The following is a 21132-nucleotide window of genomic DNA, read 5'->3' on the forward strand; positions in this document are numbered from 1 at the left end:
ATGTCGGTCTGGAGGTCTTCCGGGTTTGCAAAACACTACAATCTCAGCATGTCTCCAATTGGGCGGTAGGAGTCCTCGTTCACTCGCCGCCTCCAAGGAACTCTGATAGTGGAGTCCTAGTTGGAGATAGTACTTCTTGAAGAATTCGCTCGGGAACCCCTTAGGTCCCGGAGCCTTGCTGGTGTTAAGTTCCCCCAGGGCCGTACCCAGTTCCTCCGCGGACAATGGGAGCTCTAAGCGCTCCCGCGCCTCCTCGGGGAGTGCACATGGCGGGAGATCTGCGATAAATTGATCTATGTCCGGCGCCGACAGGCGTTCCTGTGGGGCGAATTGGGCTGCATTGTACTGAGCGAAGCTGTTCGGCAGCTCCCTTGGCGACGAAATCGGGGCCCCAGTATCATCTCTAAGAGCCGGTAGCACCGGTGTCTGTGCTGAGGCTTGGCAGAGTGTATGCAGCATTGTGCTCGACTTGTCGTCCCACTGGTAGATTTTACTCCGTGTCGCCAACCACAACTGTCGGGCCCCGTCGAGCAGTAAGGATGCATAAGACTGCTGGGCCAAGAGTAGCTGCCCCACCTCCCTACCATCTCCAGTCGCTCCGCAGCGTGTTTCCAATAGTTCGACCGCCGCAGCGGCCTTCACCAGCTCTTCCTTGCGCTTCTTACGAGCCGCCTCATACCAGGCAATGTCTACTCCGCGGAGCGTGGGCTTTAGAGCTTCCCAGAGCGTTGTTACATCCGCCACTGAGCCTAAGTTGTCTTCCCAAAAATGGGCTATAGCCTCCCCCATGTGAGTTTGATAGTCTTCCTGCTGTAGGCTCCATACTGAGAGGCGCCATCTAAATGACTGTCTCGCTCTGTCTAGAGTAATGTTTACAGTGACTGGGGAGTGATCAGATAGTCCCCGCGGCAGGATAGCCGCGGAGTCAACTCTCTCAATCGCTGTTGTAGGGACAAATATGTAGTCGAGTCTAGAAAACGATTTATGGACCGCTGAGACATAGGTTTACTCCCGTCTCTGGGTGTGTAGATACCGCCATGTGTCTACCCAACCCATTCCCTGCACCATATTGCTTAGTTTAGTAGGTGTGTCTACCGGTTGGCTATCTCCGGGTCTACATCTATTGATGCGGCTGTGCATAATATCATTTCAATCGCCCCCAATCACAGCCAGTCCCTCCGGAATCTCCGCCCATACCGTAAACAACTTCTCCACTAGTGACACTGCAGAGGGGGCGGGGCATACACACTTCCAGTCACCAGGGCTTCTGCACTAATCATCCCTTTAATAAACCCATATCGGCCCTGTGGGTCCACCCACTGTCGAGTGGACGTAGGCCAGTCTACGATGGACCAATATGGCCACTCCTCGAGACCCTCTCACAAACCCAGCGTGATAAACCTGATCATATCCGTATCTCTGCAGGCTAAGCGTTTTGTTGCCCAGCAGGTGCGTCTCCTGTAGCAAGAGAATGTCAGCTCTCTCCCTTTTCCCAATCTTAGAACTTCACCTCTCTTAATTTTGTCCCGCATCCCCACTCAGCACACGCACAGAGGCCTTAGGAGCCTGTAATCAAATACTCTCAACCGCCAACCAGCCGCAGACACATCACAGGGCCCACAGCGGGCGCAATGGGCATGCACACAGCAGGAACGACATTGTGCCAAACAACTCCACTTACCCCCCCCCCCCCCCTCCAATCCCACCCTCCCCTCCTTCCCAACCTCCACCCTCAAGATACCCTGCCCTCCCCCCTCAACTCTCCCCCCCCCCCCCCCCCATACCTCAGAAACGCCCCAACGGGAGGTCGAGAACCCTCTATCCCAATGGATACCCATGAATTACCCACCCAGTCCCAACTCTATCCCCTTAGGGTATGAACTCCTACGAACTTGGGGAGTGAGTCCGCCCTCCCTACTGTCCCTCCCCACCCCCACTCATCCCATTACCGCCAACCCAAGGTCTTCGAGGCACTTCCAACATTGAGTCTCATATGTTGTTCAGTCCGCACCCTGAAGTCTCAGGGTTTCTCGTGAAACACATATAGGTCAGGTTCTCCAATTACTCCTACTCCGTGATCGTCGGGGGGTCTGTGGCGGCGCCGTCGTGGAGGATGAGTCCGAGTCCCGACCCGGTGGAGTGTGTACTCTGATTCTGACCGTTTCATCTGTCCTATTGAACACCTCCTCCGGAGTGGTGAAGAACAGGGTGTGGGATTGAAATTCTACTCTCAGGCGAGCTGAATAGAGTAAGGCGTAGGGGATCTTGAGGCCACGTAGGCGTGCCTTGGCCGCTGTAAAGGACTGCCGCTGTTGCTGTACTAGTCTAGTATAGTCCGGGAATATCAGGATTGACTGGTTATCGAACTTCGGAGGCTCCTTCGCTCGCGCTTGCCGTAGGATGGTGTCCCGGTCGTGGTAGTTTAATAGTTTGGCTATCACTGGTCTGGGGCGAGCGCCAACCAGCGGTTTCTGGACAAGCGCTCGATGTGCACGTTCAATCACAAAGCAGCGGGAGAGGGAGTCAGGCGGAAGCCATCCCTCCAGCCACCGAGTTAGAAATGCCTCCATGTTGCCCTTCTCACAACCCTCCGGAAAACCTACAAATCTCAGGTTATTCCACCGGGCCCGCCCTTCCGCGTCCTCCACCCCGAGTGCTAGGTTCCTCTGAATCCCTTCCATGCTGGCCACCTTCTTCTTCAAGGTCGCCACATCGTCCTCCACTCCTGTTACTCTGGTCTCCGCCTCAGTTATACGGGCCACGGCATTCCTCAGGTCTTGGCGCAGCAGTGAAACGTCTGCCCCAACTGCCCCGATCTTCGCATCTAGCATATCCCTAGATTGCGTGATGGCTGCCACTAGGGCCGCGTTGTCAGGCCCGGCGGCTGCTGGGCCCCCGGCGCCCCCACTGGGCCTGGTGAATTTGTCTATAGTGCCCTGTTTCGAAGCTCCCCCACCGCTCCCGCCTCTGGTCATAGTTGATTGCGACTGGAGATCCCACTCCTGGATCCGCTACCCGTGTCTCCCAGTCCTTGTTGCGAAATTATCTGGGGGGGGGGGGACCCACCTCACCAATATGTCGCTCTGTTACGAGGCCCAGCGGACCTGTCAGGCACTCGGTCTATGCCACTCCCGGCTCCTCACCAGCCCGCTCTGACTCTCCTTTCCTGCGGCTATTCTCACCCACAGCACCACACCTGTTGCCACCTCACCTCTGCTGGAGCGCCGCAAATTTAGTCCCCGGCTTCGGGCCGTTGGGTAGGCTGCGCTGCCGCAGATGCCTCCTATGCCCAGCCGATGTTCACGGCCCTGATCACCAGGCCACGCACGGCGGGGTCGGGGAACCCTCAGATGCTCCACGGGGCACCACACAGCACCAAGCGGCTCCCGCGCCGCCCGCCTACGCAATCCGGCGCTCTTCTGCCGCCGCCGGGCCTCGCGAAACTCGAGGTCCCGGCTGCGGGGCTCGGTGTAGGCCACTCCGTCTCGGGGCCCGAGTCTCGGTCACCAGAGCGCCGCCGCGCTTCAAAATCACTGGCACGAGTCACCGCTGGTTTCGGCGGCTCGGGCGCCACACTTGGTAAGTGTTGAGCGGGAGAGGGACAGGATAGTCTCTCGGATCTGATGTTGGCGGGACGAAGCTCGTCTAGGCTGCGTCCGCCATGCTGGCTTACTTGGCCACGCCCGAGGTGATTTAATTGATGCTATTTTTCTGACCTTGGATGTAGATTCAAGACGGAGAGAGTTAAATCAGTGATAAATTATGGCTTCGATTTTTCTATCGTAAAGGTCCATGGGATGACTGTTTTAGATCCTATTTCTGAAATGGCTAAATCACACTGCTGAGACAAATAGTTCTTCAAGCGTTGAGGGCAAGTGGTCCATGAAGAATTCCTTAGTCTTTAGAGAATCGTGGAATCGGGTATTGTGGTTGAGGAATATTCTAACCCCACCTCAAAATGGGCGACCACTGCGCCACAAGGTAATGAGGTGGCAGTCATCCGGGTGGGACTTCTTGTGAAACCATTTATAGAAGGAGATATTCATCTTACATATATAAATAAGCCCTAATGAAGTTCAGTGTTGTAGAACAAAATGTCTTTGCTGTAACCTTGGCTGTTTATATGAAAAAAACATGAACATTTCAATAAAGTTGATAACTAATATATCAAAAGAATCTGGACTTTTTTGTGTATGAGTGCAACATTCTGTGGTTTTTCTTAAGGATCCAAACCCTGCTGACTATTTTTCACGAGTGCCAGTACAGTGTCCTGGTACCACTTCCAAAGTGGCTGAAGCAGACATTAACTTCATTGTACATCCAGTGCACCCACTACTATTTCATTGAAGCAAATCATTACATCCACCAGCACCGATGGTGACATGCTAATACTTAGACATTATTGTGCAGCAGTCCTGGAAACGGCACACTCTGCCTCTAACAAATGATAGTGAATATCATAAATTCAAAAATGTGAAAGATGAACTGTTCATTACTCAGGAAGGTATTGCCTTATGAGGTTTGAGAATTGTCATACCAGAGAGTCTGGGACAAAAAGTAATTGGAGTGGCAGATGAAGGACATTGTGGAATTGTCTCCACTAAACAAGCTCACCGAGACAGTCTTGTTTCCTCATCTTGATGAGAGTTAAAAGAAAAGTAAAGACCTGTCATTTGTGCAACTGCTTATCTCCTATATTAACCCAGCATCCATTAAATATATCTGATCTTCCGAAGCATGTGTGGGAGAATCACTGTTGACTTATTTGGACCCCTTAACAATGGACATCACCTGATGGTGGTCGTTGATCAGTACTCCTGTTTTCCTTTGGTAGAAGACCTTTCATCGATCACTCAGGAAAAAGTTATTGAGAGGTTAGATGACATTTTTGCTACATGGGGTGCTCCTTCAATTCTCAAGTCTGACAGTCGAAAATTCAGAGACTTTCTTAATCATCCCAATGTGAAGCATCAGAAAAGAACACCTCTTTGGCCACAATCAAATGGCGTTGCCAAGCATTTTATGAGCACACTTAGGAAGACCGTTCAGCGTGCTGCACTGGAGAAGCTTGATCTCAAAGCAGCTCTTCATTCTGCTCTTCGTGCCTACCAGTCAACTCCCCATTCAATGGGTGAAAGTCCTGCCACCCTGATGCTTGGGAGAACCATGACAATCATGTTGCCACACAAATTTGTGTCACGAGTACAAGATGAAAATCTACGCAAATAAATGCTGATGTGCTGTTCACGGAAGGAAGTAGGCTCCTAATAAGACAAAAGAGAAAATGTTAAGTCTGATGCTCCATTTATTGCTGAACCCTTTAAAGTTGTGACTAGTAAAGGAGACATGGTGACGGATGACCGTTTTGGAAAGTCCATTTTGCAGCTTCTTCGCATTTTTAAGCATCTGCCTCATCATTTGCCAATTCCAGGTGTCAGAAACGAGCCTGTTTCAATTGAGACTTCTGAGAGCCCACTGACTGCACCTTCCTCTGTATCACCAGTGCCAGTCATGGACACATCTTCTATCTCCTCACAGCCTCATATGATAAGTTATGGGCAATGGTTCCGAACTCCACAATGACTTATCAAAGGGTTGTGATGTATATATGTAATATGTGTACTTTTTATTTAACAAAGGAGAAGATGTAGTGTCTTGTGAGTCAGATCACTTGATCCTTTTGGTCCCTGACGAACTCCTTAGAACTGGGATGCAAGTTTTCGGGTGTGGTTAATAGAATTCATGATTAAGAAGGTTGAATTCACAGTTACACGCTGAGGAATAAAGACGTGTAATACAAAACTCCATGTGTGGCGTAATCATTTACTTGTAAGGAGGCTGCGAAGTATGCTACAGGGACCTAAAAATAATATGTAGAAAAGTTTTATTTGAGGTAACCTATTAATGAAAAATATAGCAATGGATATTGGTAGAGGTGTTTTACTCTTTGCCCGTTTTAGTCTGGAAGTTAATAGGTTGACTTTGAATTTCTTAAATGTAAACTTGATAGTAGAATGAGCAATATGACAAGCTAAAGAAGTTAAGTTATTTAGTTAGTAGGCTGATCCTAGGGGGATGCCAGTGTTATACTGTTGGTTACTTTGTGTCTTAAGTCTGACTGCAGTGATTTAGAAGTGTCTTATGGGTTCTGTTGGCTCCTTTGAAGAGGATTCCTGTAGGATTAAATAGACAGAGGACCTTGAATACAACCTAGGTGAAAAGTAGTGGAGAGAAATTTGTGGAAGCCTCTTAAGTGAAGTTGATAATACGTTGTGATACTGTTAGCTAAGAGTAATTCTCAGAATCCATTGATTGGACATCGTTATGTTGGCTAAGCTATGTTTGGGTGATGCAGCATTGTGTTTCCTGTGCAAGTTGCATCCTGGGAAAGTGGGAGTTTTTTTTTGGGGGGGGGGGGCAGGTTGGTGCAATGTGTGATTGGATGGATATAGTCTTTCTTGAAAATGAGGCCAAAACATCTCCTGTACTGGTAGTTCTTCATGATGTAGTTGCTAATGCACATGCTTAATTGAAGTTCAGAAACTGGATAATACATGTTCCGAGCTCAGCCAAAAAGCTAATATTTAAAGTTTGGTTGTTCGATTATCGTCTTTCTATGTAGTCTGTTCTGCTGGATAAAAGCGCACCAAGTGGCTATAGGTCAAACCAAGTGTGAGTGGCTTGGTATAATTTGGACAGCTCTTGTGTGTGAGGGTGTTATTCATTTTTTTATTAGATAAGGCACTTTTGTTTTAAAAATCTTTATTCTATAACGAGTAGAACCACGCTTGATGTTTCAAAACTTTGGAAAGAACAGGTTTTGCTATCACTCAACTTCTTGGTACTCTGTGTACTAACAGTGGACGGGCAACATTCTTTCTTGGCCCTTCTGTGATTAAAAATATGAACTGTGGATCACAACATGTTAGCCGAAAACATTGAATTCACTGAGGTTTCGTGCTATCTTGAACACTGTATAAACAGACATAAGACTCTAGGAGGCCATTACAGCCCCCTCTCCAATAACCAACCCTTGCTCGTCCCCCAGCCCATGTTGCCTTGTGATTACCTATATCTGGGAAACACAGCTGAGGAGTATTGAGTTTATAATACTGAAACTACTGACCTACACCTGTGTATGGGCTTCCGAGGCATAAGTTGCAGGCTCTAAGCAACGTTTTTGGAGGTGCCAATGTCAGATGAGTGGTAACGAAGAAATAAAAAAAAATCAAGTCTATACTCTCTTCTGTTACATGTCCCTTAAGTTGATTGAGTCGCTGGCTACTCCTGTCACTGTTGGAGCTACTTCTTGCACCCATGCCCCTTGTTTTAGTGTCCACAAATCTGTGTACAGCAAGAATTGATTCACCCCACACCCCTTTGCCTGCTTGCTACTTTCGCCCCACAAACCCACCACCTCTCCTTTGCCCTTCCTGCCCTCATGTTGGGACACCCTGGCACCCGGATCTTACTATTTCCAAAATTTTAAGAAATAAAAATGCTTTGTCATTTTTATGCAAATTGTACAAGGGAGTTTAAGTCCCCATTTTATAAAACACTGCATTTTGTTGTGGGATCACAGCTTGAGTGTTCAACATTCAGTGGAGATCTATAACACTCCCCTCCTTGTGACAGAACAGTGTTTGGTAATCTTTTTGAGTTGATTTAGTTTTATTACATATGTTTAGTGCTGACCATATTTTACCTTACCATAATAGTGTTAGTTTTAATGCTATTTTGTAAACGCATATGGAATAAAGACACAAAATAGTGCTTGGGATAGTTTTCTGATAACAGCATGTGAAAGGGCCCTTTAATAAGCCTCTTTTTAACTCTAGTTTAAGTAATTTCATACGCTTAAATATACCATATCATTCATGTTGTGTATGTGTGCTGAAAGGAGTGCATTTCCAAACTGATAAAGTTCTTGGTGACTGACCACTTCTTTATTAGCATCTCAATAAACATCAACAGTTACAAAGTGCATAGACTGCTATATATAGAAACCCTCTTCTAGTCTTATTGCATGTTGTACCACAACCCATAGTGCTTTTCCCCTTCATTTATAAGGTAATGGGTGACTTAGGAAGTTTTTTTATTTGAGAGGGTCGCAGGATTGCCTAGCATGCGTTGATTCATGCAGTGCACTTACTCTGATAGAGAACGAAATGTAAACTAATTTGAATACTTTTCTTCTTCTTGATCACAGGAATGGGTGACTGCAACAGACATTCGAGTGACATTGAACAGACTGAACACCTTTGGCGATGAAGTGTTTAATGATCCGAAAGTATTGAAGTCGTACTATTATGCGATCTCGGACTTCGCTGTTGGTGGCAGGTAGGTTTCCCAGAAAGCTGGAAACTAGTTCAGGACTTTGTCAATGAGTTTGGTGACTGGTCTGCACACCTATGGATGTGGAGTAATCCAAACAAGACATGTCTCATCTTGGCCGCCCTGTTCAGTGTGTCTGCAAATGGTGTTTAGTTCCGGGTATCCAGGCATATTCCTAGTCATTCTGCGGAGATAGGACTCCAGAATGAGCTTGAGATATTACCTCAACTGGATGCTGGGAGTCACGTTGTGTTGTACGTCCCATTGAATTGATGTAAACTAATTGTGTAAGGCTTTCATGCAGAGGATACCCTTGTATTCTGTTTTGAAGAATATTTTGGTCATATAGCATGTTTCAAATCCTATATTTAAATTGTGCTGTAAGTAACAGACCCATCCATTGATGTTGGTGATGATTCTTCTATCGAGCTTGACAGTCAAAGGCTGTCAACGAGTGAGGCTGCAACCCTAGGACCTTCTGGTTTTATTGACATTTGTGTAGTTGACATAACTGCTTTGCAAGCAAGTATCTTTAGGTGTCTGTTGCCGTTTTGGAGTGTGAGTAATAATAATAATAATAAAGAGCTTATAAAGCGCACAGTAACGCCATCACGGCATGTCCCCGCGCTGGTGGAGCTAATAGCACACCCAGACCTCATTCATAACCCCCGTCCCTACAAAGAGTACAGAAGGGTTTTGAGCCTAGACCAAAACGCCGTCTCACTGCTTTCCAGTCTCAACTGTATACACTTCATTAATTACCTCGTGTAAGTGTATAACCGACGGTTTTTGTCCCCACAGATTAAATTTGTCTACGTTATTATGGAAACGGGAGTCGTTTTAGTAATTATACCAAGAGGCACGATCACTCACACAAAACTTTCACGAGGGTTATGGGTCTTTTGCACTGAGTCTCTTCAATTTCGATTTAACATGGCATGCATTATGTAATTGTGTTAAACCTTTGTTTTGGATTATAGTTCATTGGTTGCATTTTATTATCATTTTTAGAAATGACTCCCTGATGAAGAGCAGGTTTACTGCTCGAAATGCATTGGAGAACTGATTATGTTTGAAGTGGAAATTTTCGCCTATTTGAAATAATTGAAAAGAGAGAATATATGGTTGAAAAATGAAATTGAACTTTGATTCTCAAGAAATCTCAAAAATTATTGAATGAATAAAATTCAATTTACGATTGAACTTGAAGCTCATTTTGTGATCACTAAAGGAGTGCCCCATTGGGATTTTTGACCAAGCCTTTTTGGAAACACACATTCATGCCCATGACTTGGATGCCATAAGCCATGTTGGTCTGGTGTTGGTCACTCACTTCTCAGTAGTTTCAAACTGCATCCTTATGCAAAACACTAATAGGGTCCTAGACCCAATGGAAGCTGCTGCTCTGTGGATCTGTGGAGTGTTCCAAAGTTGTTTGAGGGTCCCGAGACTTGAAACTACACTACGTGCGCCTGAGATTTGTTCTTTTTGATGTAGGTGAGATACTGCAGTACTGCAAAGATAATGGACTAAATATTGGATGTCTTTTATGCCATTACAAAATTCTATCTCACGTCGTATTGTTGTTGCCCAGCTTTTGCTTGTGAACAATAAATGCATTTATTACCCTCTCTTTGCAGGCTAGGGATCCGGGACTGTAAGGATACAAGTTGCTTCTGTTTTATTTGCTTAGATAGCCCACTGGTGATTGGGTTTGTCAAAATGATGAAGACTTGTGAACAAAGTGAATCATGAGCCTGATCATAATTAGTGATTGGCACAACCAGCGCCGTTGTCAAAAGCTAAGCTCGATAATATGTAGTTTGTACTTTTCCAATTATTCCTTTCTGTGTATTAACAGGATTGTAATTATTCAATAAATGCAGTTATGACTGTGAACGCTCCTTGTATGTGGTAGAAAGGTGGACACTCTGGTACAAGTTGTGAGGAGAGGATTTGTATACTGAGGACTGCTGGTCCCTAAAGAGTCCAGAAGCTGAGAAGCGCCTACCAGGGGGAAATGTGTCAGCCGCTGGATGAGCCCCTCCACTGGTAGGCTTAAAGCATCTTGTGCACTGGTGTATAAGCAAGAACAGATTGGAACTTTGGTGCTGCTAGACTGGTGTCCTAGTGAGGAACCAGATTTTGAGAAAGTGATCCCTAAGAATGTTATGAGAAGAAATGTTTTTGTAGGTTTGCACATTTGTGGGTACTGAAGGAAGACTCCACAGCAGTCCCTGTGAGGGCTAGATGGCTGAGAGTACCTGCTTGACATCCTCGTTGCCCTGCTGTCTTCATGTAAGGTGTTTTCCCTTTGCCCAAAACCGTTTTAAGCTCTTATTGTTATTTTCCAGCTGAGTAAAATTGCATTATAGTTGTAAATGCCTTATTCAGTATGTATCTCGTCATTTTTCTAAAATGCTTAACTTTTTGGTTTCATTGTGGGAAAGGCAATATATGGATCGTGTTTGTAGCTTGTTGCTTACGCGGTTTCAATAGGATTTTTCTTGAAACTTTGGCCATGCTGCCTACAGTTTAGCCATTAGTGAAACCGGTTTACTTCTGAAGATTACCCCGTTTGTGGAAGGAGGGAACCCTACCACACCTCTCGTTTAGAATGCTGCTTCTTTCCTGCATAATGTACCTGGGACAGTTTCCCAAAGATTGATACAAACCGAGCTTTTTTTCCTGTGAAAATAACTTTGAAATGTAAACTGTTACATATTAAAATGTATCTCACTCAACTTCCTTGGAGGTGCACTAAATAGGCTTTCCATTATGCTAATTTCCATTCACTGCGAGGTGTAAAAAAAAATATTTGAAGACAGCCATTGTTGACTGCCCCATTATATTACTCAATCTTCCATCGCCCACTGTGTTATGTGCAAAGGATGCTATCCTGTAACTGTTTAATCTGCAAAACTGATGTCACGGATGCATCATCTTTTTGTGTGTTCTAGACAGTCTGCTGATCCCCTGCTTCTCCTTTCTCCTCCCATCTTTAGGTGTAAGTGCAACGGTCATGCCAGTGAGTGTGTAAAGAACGAGTTCGAGAAGCTGGTCTGCTTGTGTAGTCACAACACCGCTGGCGCAGACTGCGACAAGTGTCTCCCGTTTTACAACGACCGTCCTTGGAGGAGAGCAACTGCCGATAGTCCCAACGAATGCCTGGGTATATAGCACTGTCTCCTCCCCATTTTCGACTTATTTAATTGTGTATGGGGAATGCTGCCTTACTGTAAAAGCTATATTTGGGACTTGAATGCAGATCAGTCACTGCCACACACTACAAAGAAATGCTCTTGGTTTAGCACTAGAAATTTTCTCGAGGGAAAGGGTGCTAACATAAAGGGGAGGCTTAATGGGTGGGTTCCTATATGGTCCATGGGGATTTGATTTATAGGGTGCTCAATCTAGCTTTCTAAATTGGCTTGTGATTTAACTCCCATTCAGCTTGCAACTGTAATGGTCGATCAGGAGAATGCTATTTTGACCCAGAGCTGTACCGTGCTACCGGCCATGGAGGGCATTGCAGTGGCTGCATTGACAACACTGACGGCGCAAACTGTGAGAGATGTCGTGAGAACCACTACCGCCAGGCAAGCGAAGAACCCTGTCTTCCATGCAACTGTAACCCCATTGGTAAGAAAAGATATTAAGGATAGTCTGAATACTGTCTGCAGTTGTGTTTAGTATTTCTGATAAGTAAATGACCTTGAATATTCCCAGTGTAGAAATACCCTCATGTACCTATACTTGCACTTATCTTCTCCCATTGCTAATTAGATGTCAGGATTGTTTTAAAATATTCGAAAGAGTAAGTTCTCTTTTCCTAAAAGTTAAAAAAATAAAATCCACGATGATGAAACAAAGAGCACTGCTTTAAAGTTCCATGTTTAGGCAGAGCCTAATCCAGTGTTTAAGAATTCGGGGTTCCTTACAGTGTGACTTGCATTTACACCAGTGGCGGCTCCTCCACTAAGGCGCAGGAGCGTCTTCCCACTGTTATTTCAGCAGTGCATAAAATAGAAATAAAATGATAATTGGACTTTATTTTATTTTTCTGTGCAGCACTATGGGGTAGTGGTGGGCTCTGTGGCGACACAACAGAGTGAGCAGTGGTTTCTACTGTATTGTGCATGATGATTTTGCTGGCCCCTTTTGGGCTGGCCCAAACGTCATGTGCACTTAGCATGTTAACCATGGGGCTGTGTTGCACAGCCCCGTGGAGAACATACCCAGCCTTCCAGGCACTGCCATAGCAGCCAAACGGGTCTCTCAGACCAGTCATGACGCTGCTCATGCAGCGCCGTGATTTGCTGGGAGAGTCTGGAAGGCTAGGTGCTTCAGGTGCTTGCAGCAGATCTGCAAGCACTCACCCTGCCACCGCCTCGCCACCCCCGTTCGGAGGCAGCCGCCACTGATTTACCCCCTGGGACATATGACGCCCTGATTTGAGTATGGACTTGATCTTCTGTCACATACAGATGTGGGGGTCTTTGTAGGTTCCCACTCCTATAGTGTTTTATCTTTTCAACACATTAGACCAAAGTAACTTACTCAATCTTTCCAATTTTGAAAGTAATTTTGAAAGTAATTTTCATTTAGTGACCTTCAGCAGTGCATTTGGCAATCATCAGAATTATTCACGAGCAATGATGGACTGATCTATCAGATTTTTACTTGTTAGTCTTCTTATGTCCTTCCTTGAGAAATAATGCAATTTTATGACCAGTGCGGTTCAGTGGAGGCAAAGTGATCCAGTGATATGTATGTCAGGCGTTGGCATTTCATCCAGTGTCTGCCACTGTCTGAGGAAGCTAACCAACTCTGAAAATGTGCATTTCTATACTGTAATAAATGTCTAGCCAATGACGGTGATGACTGTGGCATTGGGATATCACAGCACTTTGGGGTCACTTAGGGATGAAGCAGGTGCTAATTTTTTTGGGGTCTTGGGACAAATGTGATTACTATGCAGTGACTGGGATAGTTTTTGTCATGTTTGATAATGTGCTGTGCACACTATTGGTATCAAGTATTGGCTTGGACGTTTCAAGTTTCTTTCACCCCAAAGTTGTAGTTTTGGTTTTGAGGTGACTTATGATGTCACCCCTGAAACCCATTGACCTTGGGCACAAATGCCACCTCAGCTTTGTTTTTCAGCCATTCGGTTCAGGCGTCTTTTCACGGCCCCAATACCGCTGCACATTAAAATATATTAATCATGGTGCTGAATAACTAGAGCACCTCAAACCAAATAGACATTGAGCATTTGACTGAGAAAATCAAAGAATCATTCCTTCTTTCCCCTAACCGTAGCTGAACTGTGTGATGAGCTTATAGCCAGAACCTATAACGATGACTTCTGTGAAGAGGGTATTAAAAACACATTTAAATGTATACCCTTCCTGTTCTAGTAAATTCATGTGGCCGAATCAGCATCAAGTCTGAAACTTCTTCCTACCTATGGACCACGATAAGGCTGCCTATATGGCATTTAACGCCTTTTGAATGGGGGGAAAACATGTGCCACTGAAGGAGCACACACTGGGTGCATTACTCCATGATGCAAAGCCAGGATTGAGTCTCCATCTGGCGCAGTCGGCGAGGGTGTAAAAGAACTCAGTTCTGATGATGAAAAGGTAGGTCCTTTTGGTAGTCTGGATGTCCATCAGAAGAGAAGTCCCTTGCATGTTGCCTCCCATTACTCTAGAAGTGATCAGTCTCCAGGGCCCCTCCCAAAATCTGCATCTGCACCCACAACATGGCTAACACTTCGATGTTCTGGGACAGATACAGAGGACCAACCAAAGCTCCCTCGGCCTTGAAAAGACTGAGGTGACAGACAAGAGGAGATGCCCTCTGCGGAGTGACGTCTGCTCTTTCAAGAGCACCATTCCTTTGCTGAAAAAGGAGGAGCCCCTTTAGGTGCCTACGACATCATCTGAAAACTGTTAGATGTTGAAAAAACACTCTGTCCCAGAGGAACCTCAAATCAAAGACATAAAGCCTCAAAGCCAAGACTGCAACAAACTGGCCTCAGCACCTCCTACCCCAGGAACCAAAGAAGGCTGCAGTCCAGATCCGAGACAGAGGACCGTTGAGTTATTTTCTAAAACTGAGCACATAGTATAATGTCCCCGTTCCAGCACCACTCCAACTCACAACCAGCATAGGCTAACATTTGAGGAAGCTATATCTCTGGATATTGAGGTTTATTCTATTCGTAAGAGAAAGCTTGTAGCGGCAAACCACATAAGTCACAAACAGGCGAGCAACCCACACCACCTGTATTTAGCAACTCAGACCAATATATAAATGCAGACCATTGCACATTTACAATTTCTGGTAAATCGCATTTACTGTTCAGCAGGGTGATGCTCGACACAATTGCAGAGTTTATCACCAAGAAGACTCCTTCTTTGAGCCAAACTCATAAGGAGCTTAAACCATTTAAAACACAACTTACTACCTGATTTTTACTAATGTTAAAGGCCGTGCTGAAGAAAACGTTAAAGCCGCTGAAATCCAGGGTAATATTGCCCTGAATATGGAACTCAAACCCACACAAGAAGATGCATTATTTGTAAGAGGTGACATGCTCCTAGACATACTAAGAGGATTTAATGTTGGTGGAGCCAAAAGTTCAGCACAAACTTAAATGGTGGATTAAAAAAAAGTTAGTGGGCAGGTTGCTTCTTGACCCGCTGCCTCAAGTGACTATCAGGAGACTCATGGGTACAGGAGCCCGCATGATCACCGTAGCAACTCAAGGCTAATGGTCTAGAAAGGAGCGGCTCCATCACATCAGTGTGCAGTGGTTAAGTGGTTAAAGGTATAGCAAATAGCCCTGCATGATTTTCATAGCAAATTTGCAACAAGATAGTGCCCAATTAGTTAATCATAAATATTTATTTAGGAAAACAATATCCAATGAACATACAAGTAATAAATACCGTAAAAGACTGCAGACCCACAGTTGGCATAAAAAAATCTTCAGTAAGGTTTGAATTGGGTTGTTCACAAGCCTGATTGCAAAATCGAAGAGTGCACTCACTGTCCTCCTAAAAAGTTACAGGTTAACCAAAATCAGAGGTGACCAGGATCCTTTCTGATCAAACGGAACCCCCCCCCCCCCCTCCCACCGCGAGTGATGGCAAAGCATTCTGTACGATCCCTATTTCCACCATACCTAACGCATACAGACATATTCAAAAGCAGGTCAGCCAGGAAATAAAAGATATAAACGATAAATCCCAAGGCGATCCTCAAAGGCCAAAGTTTGTTTCTATCCACACTTTCAAACACAGAAGACCCATAAACATCATTTGGATAGAGCTTGGCGTAGCCACAGTGAACTTATTGATTAGACGATTTAAGTTCAAAGCCTGAATAGGGCTTTTCCTTGGTCTAAAACCATATTGAATATCAAAGAGTAAGATTCTGCTCCGTCCCCTCTTGAAGAATGACTAAGATGACTCTCCCAACAACCTTGAGAGTTGAATCCAGTAATGATATTAGCCTAAAAAACTTTAGGTCTGACTTGACTCCCTTTTTAAAGATAGGAATAATCAGAGTGCGGCCATAAGAAGGGGATCCCAGTTTTAACTAAGGCACTCAAAATCCTAGTGGGAAGAGGTGCCCACAGATTAGAATTCAACTTGAATAAATCAGAGGGAACCCCATCAGGGCTAAGGGCATTATGTCTGCTAATCCACCCAATCACATCCCTGACTTCCCATTATTTTAACCTAAGGTTAAAGTAGTCCAAAACAGTGAGACTCCTCTCTCAATCCATCGGGGGCCATAAAACCATAAATACTTCTAAAGTGAGCCACAAAATTGTCGGTGGCTATAAAATAGTGGAGGGCCAGGGAAACATTACTAGAACAAGCATTTGCAATGTAATAGGTTTCGCATTTACGAGACTTTGAGCTATTGGCAATGTAAATGTCAATAGCTTAAATTCTCGCAAATATGTGACCTATTGAATTGCAAATATTGTTTCCAAGCGCCCCATACCGCGCTTGCACTTAATAGAGACCACGCCCTTTTCTTTAGACGAACCGTGTTTAAAGAAAGGGGCGTGGCCTCTAGTAAGAGCTAACGCGGCATGGGGTGCTTGGAAACAACCCACCACAAAAATATTTGTAAAGCAATAGGTGTCGCTTTTGCAAGAATTTAAGCTATTGTAATTTACAATGACAATAGCTCAAACTCTCCTAAGTGCAAGACTTATGGCATTGCAAACAAGCAGCCGCCATTGTGCCGTCTGCTTGGAAAGAGAAGCGCGTATGGTTTGCTGAATGTAAGGAAAGCACGTTGTGCCTGCAGTAGGGCAAAACCCATGAAATAAAATAGTGCTTACAGAGTAAATAACACACAGACGGTGTAACAACCGAAGTAAAAGGGCCAGTCCTCATGGGATGTTACAAATGAAGACAAGGCAGAGCTAAGAAGGGACTAACAAGCCGATTACCGAAACAGAAGCCAGCATTTACAAAGGTCAGAGACACGCCAATGAAAAATGTGGGCGGAGAGTGGGCGGAGCTTCAGGTGCATAATCTAGTACAGCATGCCTCGCAGAGCAGCGCATGTGCTGCCCAGGATCAAAACATCAGTTACAAATTCCAGCATGTTAGTCCATTGGGCTTTGGGGTCATATTTTAATTGCTCTGCAAGTACAATTGTTATTTTTGTTTATCATAGCATTGGCATTTATTCTGCCATGCTCTGTCCGAGTTTCTAACCTCTACCACCTCCTATAGTAAGTTTTGACTGCATGCTCTTGCTATCTAGAGAGTCAGGTGCCGAAAGGGAGTAACTTAGATATGCAATTGGAGTGAATCTTGTTGGTGGCCTTTGGAACACCAGTGGTTAATATTTCCCAATTTGGATATTGATTAGTAGCCAACGATTTCCCCAGGACCTTTAGAAAAGCCAACACACGTCCTGTTCATCATCTCAGCTGGTTCTTTGGAGGTCACCTGTGACTAACATTTCCACAGTGCTACTTGTCACACAGTCAGGGCTGAAAGAATGGTGTCCTGCTGAGTAGGCAAAGGTAACCAAATAAAAAGGACCCGGAGCAGTGAAAAGTGAGAGGAATTTTTGAACATGCAAACACATTTGCCATTTAATTCAAAATTCTACATAAAATATCCAGGATTTCTATTGATGGCGAAAGTGGTTCTTAAAAATAAGGTTATTTTTTTAGACAGGTGCTGAATTTATTGATCAATTGTGCACCCTGTTAATGCTGATGGTCTTGTTATGAGTATATCATGGGTACTGTTCGTATTTTCATGTTCAAAGGACCCAATAAAAACCAAGAATATTCAATCTGACATTCAGTGTTGCCTTCTTTGCAAATCCAAATACGGATACCCTAAAACCATTTCGTTTAAAGCACCAATATAACTGATAGCGTGAGAAAGCGGTGGTGGCACAGCGGGGGAAAAAGAGCAACTTGGATAGAAGCGCAGTGTTAGCACCTCCTACACTTGCGTTTTGCTGAAACTGCAAAATGGGAAGAACAGAAGATTTAATGAACGAGGATTGTAGGGACACAGGGGAATTCTGTGAACATTAGCATCATGCTTGTGACCATGAATTTACTCCGCTTCATTTCCGCCTTCTTTATGCCCTTCAGTGGAGGGATAGCTTCCAGAGTATTTGCGCACACTGCCGGGGTAAGCAGGGATAAGAACTGTGTGGAGTGGCAGAACCAATGGGTTGCATTTTTGGTAACCAGTGATTGATTGCTCCTGCCACAATAAATGCCTGCACGCCTTTCTATACTTTACTGCGTGTGCCTTTTTTCTGAGAAACACACGTGGCAACCTTATTCCAGCACCTTCCTTAATATGCAGTGAATAGAGGGGGCTCGTCATAAGTACACGTGCAGCGTAAGCTGATTTCGGTGGCAGATCCTAGATTTATTGCCCTGTTGTAAATAACCCATCATGGTTACCCGTCTGAGTACCTCAAATGTCTGTTGATGAGCTCTTTTATCTCTGTCTGCACAGGGTCTCTCAGCACACAGTGTGATAACTACGGGCGATGTAGCTGTAAACCAGGAGTGATGGGTGAAAAATGTGACCGATGCCAGCCCGGATTCCATTCTCTTACAGAAGCTGGCTGCAGGCAAGTAGATTACTTTAATTGTTTTTGTATTAAGGTATTCACAAAAGTAGGGCGGGAATCGTCCCAAGAACTCATTCACAGAATATGTCATCCTCCTAAGAACTGTTCTCCTACCCTGCTGGATGTGGATCTAACGTGAGCCTAGTCTCCATTGTTTAACCAGAAAAACGGCAGATCTGAAAGAAACACGTTATTGTTAGATTCCTTATCTTAGAATATCCCCAGGCGTTGGACTGGATCCGGAAAGTTTTCGTCAGCAGTACCCTTACGCGTCGGTAGGCGTCATCTGCGTCTCCGCGTCCGTCATCGTGATCGCCGGGATGATGTCGTCGGAGTACTTAGATGCCGCCCTTGCGCGCTGACGTCCGTTCTTCTTTTTTCCGCTCCAGCAAGCGCAGATCCAGGAAGGGAGAGTACCTGTGTCACTTTTTGACTAACTTTTTGGCCTATTTTAGCCATCTTTTTTTAGTAGATTCGACTCCTGGTGCCGGTAGGGATGTCTGGATTCAAACCGTGCGACGCCTGTCACCCGCCTGATGACTGTGACCGCCGCCCACCGCCGGTGTCTCTACAGCCTCGAGGCCGGCCACGATGACAAACTGCGCCCCAAATGCCGGGCCTTGACCTCGAAAGCTGGCGGGAGCGCCCCGCAAGCCCCTCGAGATCCGGAGTCTACTCCTCGCCGCTCGAGGAGGAAGACGAGGGACCAGTCGCTGAGCCAGAGCCCACACCGTTCGTCAGGCTCCAAGTCCTTGCATTCAGGTAAGTCGAGGTACTCTAAAAAGAAGTCGAAGAAGCGGCGTCGCTCTTCTGACTCCCATTGCCCGCTGCGGCCGAGGGTTCGGGTGACGCAACCCGCACGGCTACGCCGGAGCCGCAGGCGTCGTATCCAGTCCCATACCCTCCGGTCCCTGGACTGCATGCGACGCCGGAGGAGATACGTGATTTCCTCGTGGCCATGAGAATTTACTTCCCTTCGTCGAGGTCTGCCGCGCGCCTTCGGGTCCCGCAGATTTGGGGGGCCCTAGCGAGCCGACCGCTTCGGCCCTGGCGCTGTCGTCGACTTTAGTCCCAATGCCGCAAGGCCCCTGGGGATCCAGACCAGGATCCCGGTCGACGACAGTTGACCTCATGACTCCTCTGGACGCCGCCGCCCCCGGTTTCAGCCCCGGTCCGGGTCCAGCGTCGGAGCAGCGCTGGTAGGTGAGCAATTCACCTATGACCCTGCTCCGTCATTTCTGCCTGTTTATCAGGACACAGATGAAGGGGAGGAGTGGGAGGGGTCTGAGGATCCTCGTGCACAACAGTGCCAGGTAAGTCAGGACTGGTCAGATGAGCTGGGGGAGGCCAGTGGTCTGGACACATCGCCTGGCACTGGATTCATCTCTCCTGCGGAGGAAGGTGCTACGTATGGTATGGTGTTGCGCAGGGCAGCAAAGGCCTTGGCTCTTGAGCTCCCTGCTGCGGCCGTGAGGACGAAGCTCCTCACCGAGGTGCTTCGACTGCCAGTAAGCTCTTCAGAGTCTCTGCTACCGTTCAATGAGGCCCTCACGGACGTTCTGATGGGCACTTGGTCCAAGTCCTCCACAGGTCCCCCTGTGGATCGAAACGTGGCCTGACGCCACCGCCCGGTTCTGGGCAACCCCTGCTTTCTGTCCGTATACCCCACCCCGAGAACCTGGTGATCCAGGCCTCTACGTCCCAGACCGTATTCCCGAATGCCCTCCATATCGGGAACCCAAAAGGTTTGACCAGTTTGGAAAGAAATTGTTCTTGGCACTGAGTCTGAGGTTGCGGTCTATCAACACTGCTTGCCTTTTGGGCCGTTACACCCACTCCTTGTTGGACACGGTTGCGGACGTGCTACCCCAGTGTCCGGAGGAGGCCCAGGCACGGCTCGCCCAAGCACTTGCTGAGGGGCGGGATGCAGCACGTTATCCCATCAGAGGTGGACTTTATAGCACAGACTCGCTGGCCAAATCGATTGCCACGACTGTGGCGATCACTCGCCACGCCTGGCTGAGATCCGCCAATTTTTCAGGGGATGTCCAGTCCACGCTCAAGGACATGCCCTTCGAAGGCCGTCGCCTTTTTAGCGACAAAGCAGACAGTGCGCTTGAGCATTTCAAGGACTCCAGGGCTACGGCCAAGTCCTTGGGCCTGTCGGGCCAGCGCTAGCAGACGTCTGCTTTTTGCCCCTTTCCTGGCAAAGGAAGGGGCGCCCCCTCACTTTCGTCCAGCCATAGGCCACAGAACCAACCTCAACGCGGTCGCGGACTTCGGAACTGCCGTGGCGGTGCAGGGGAACAGAGGCCTGGTCAGTCCACATCCACTCCCGCAGCATCAGCCTCAAAGCCTTCCTAGTACCTAAGAGGGTCCCGAAGGGCTACAGCATATCTTATGCTAGCTTAAGGGACCCACAATCCAATTCCACGCAGACTGCCATTGCAGTGTGTGTGAAATGGTGCAAACCATGTCTGAAAACATGACATGGTTGTGCCATGCCAAATACACTGCATTGGTGATGTGTAATTCACCCCTGCAGCAGGCCTTGGCGCCCTAAGACAGGCTGTGTTATACTATGTAAAGGATATATCTGCATGAGCAGATGTGTCCCTGTAATGTCTAGTTTCATTGCTGGATATTACA

General features: G+C 46.5%; 1 protein-coding gene across 1 annotated transcript in view; it reads left to right on the forward strand.

Annotated features, from left to right (window-relative positions):
- The window catches only part of LAMC1 (laminin subunit gamma 1), a 343593-nt gene that overhangs the window by 167364 nt on the left and 155097 nt on the right, over nucleotides 1-21132 (forward strand). The window contains exons 3-6 of the mRNA XM_086955666.1: nucleotides 8210-8340; nucleotides 11340-11506; nucleotides 11788-11976; nucleotides 18366-18483. Of these exons, the coding sequence (XP_086811792.1) occupies nucleotides 8210-8340; nucleotides 11340-11506; nucleotides 11788-11976; nucleotides 18366-18483 (605 nt within the window). The remainder of the gene's footprint in view (nucleotides 1-8209; nucleotides 8341-11339; nucleotides 11507-11787; nucleotides 11977-18365; nucleotides 18484-21132) is intronic.

The sequence above is a fragment of the Lissotriton vulgaris genome, chromosome 1_1 (genome assembly GCF_964263255.1).
Source record: "Lissotriton vulgaris chromosome 1_1, aLisVul1.2, whole genome shotgun sequence".
In the NCBI taxonomy this organism is placed as follows: Eukaryota; Metazoa; Chordata; class Amphibia; order Caudata; family Salamandridae; genus Lissotriton; species Lissotriton vulgaris.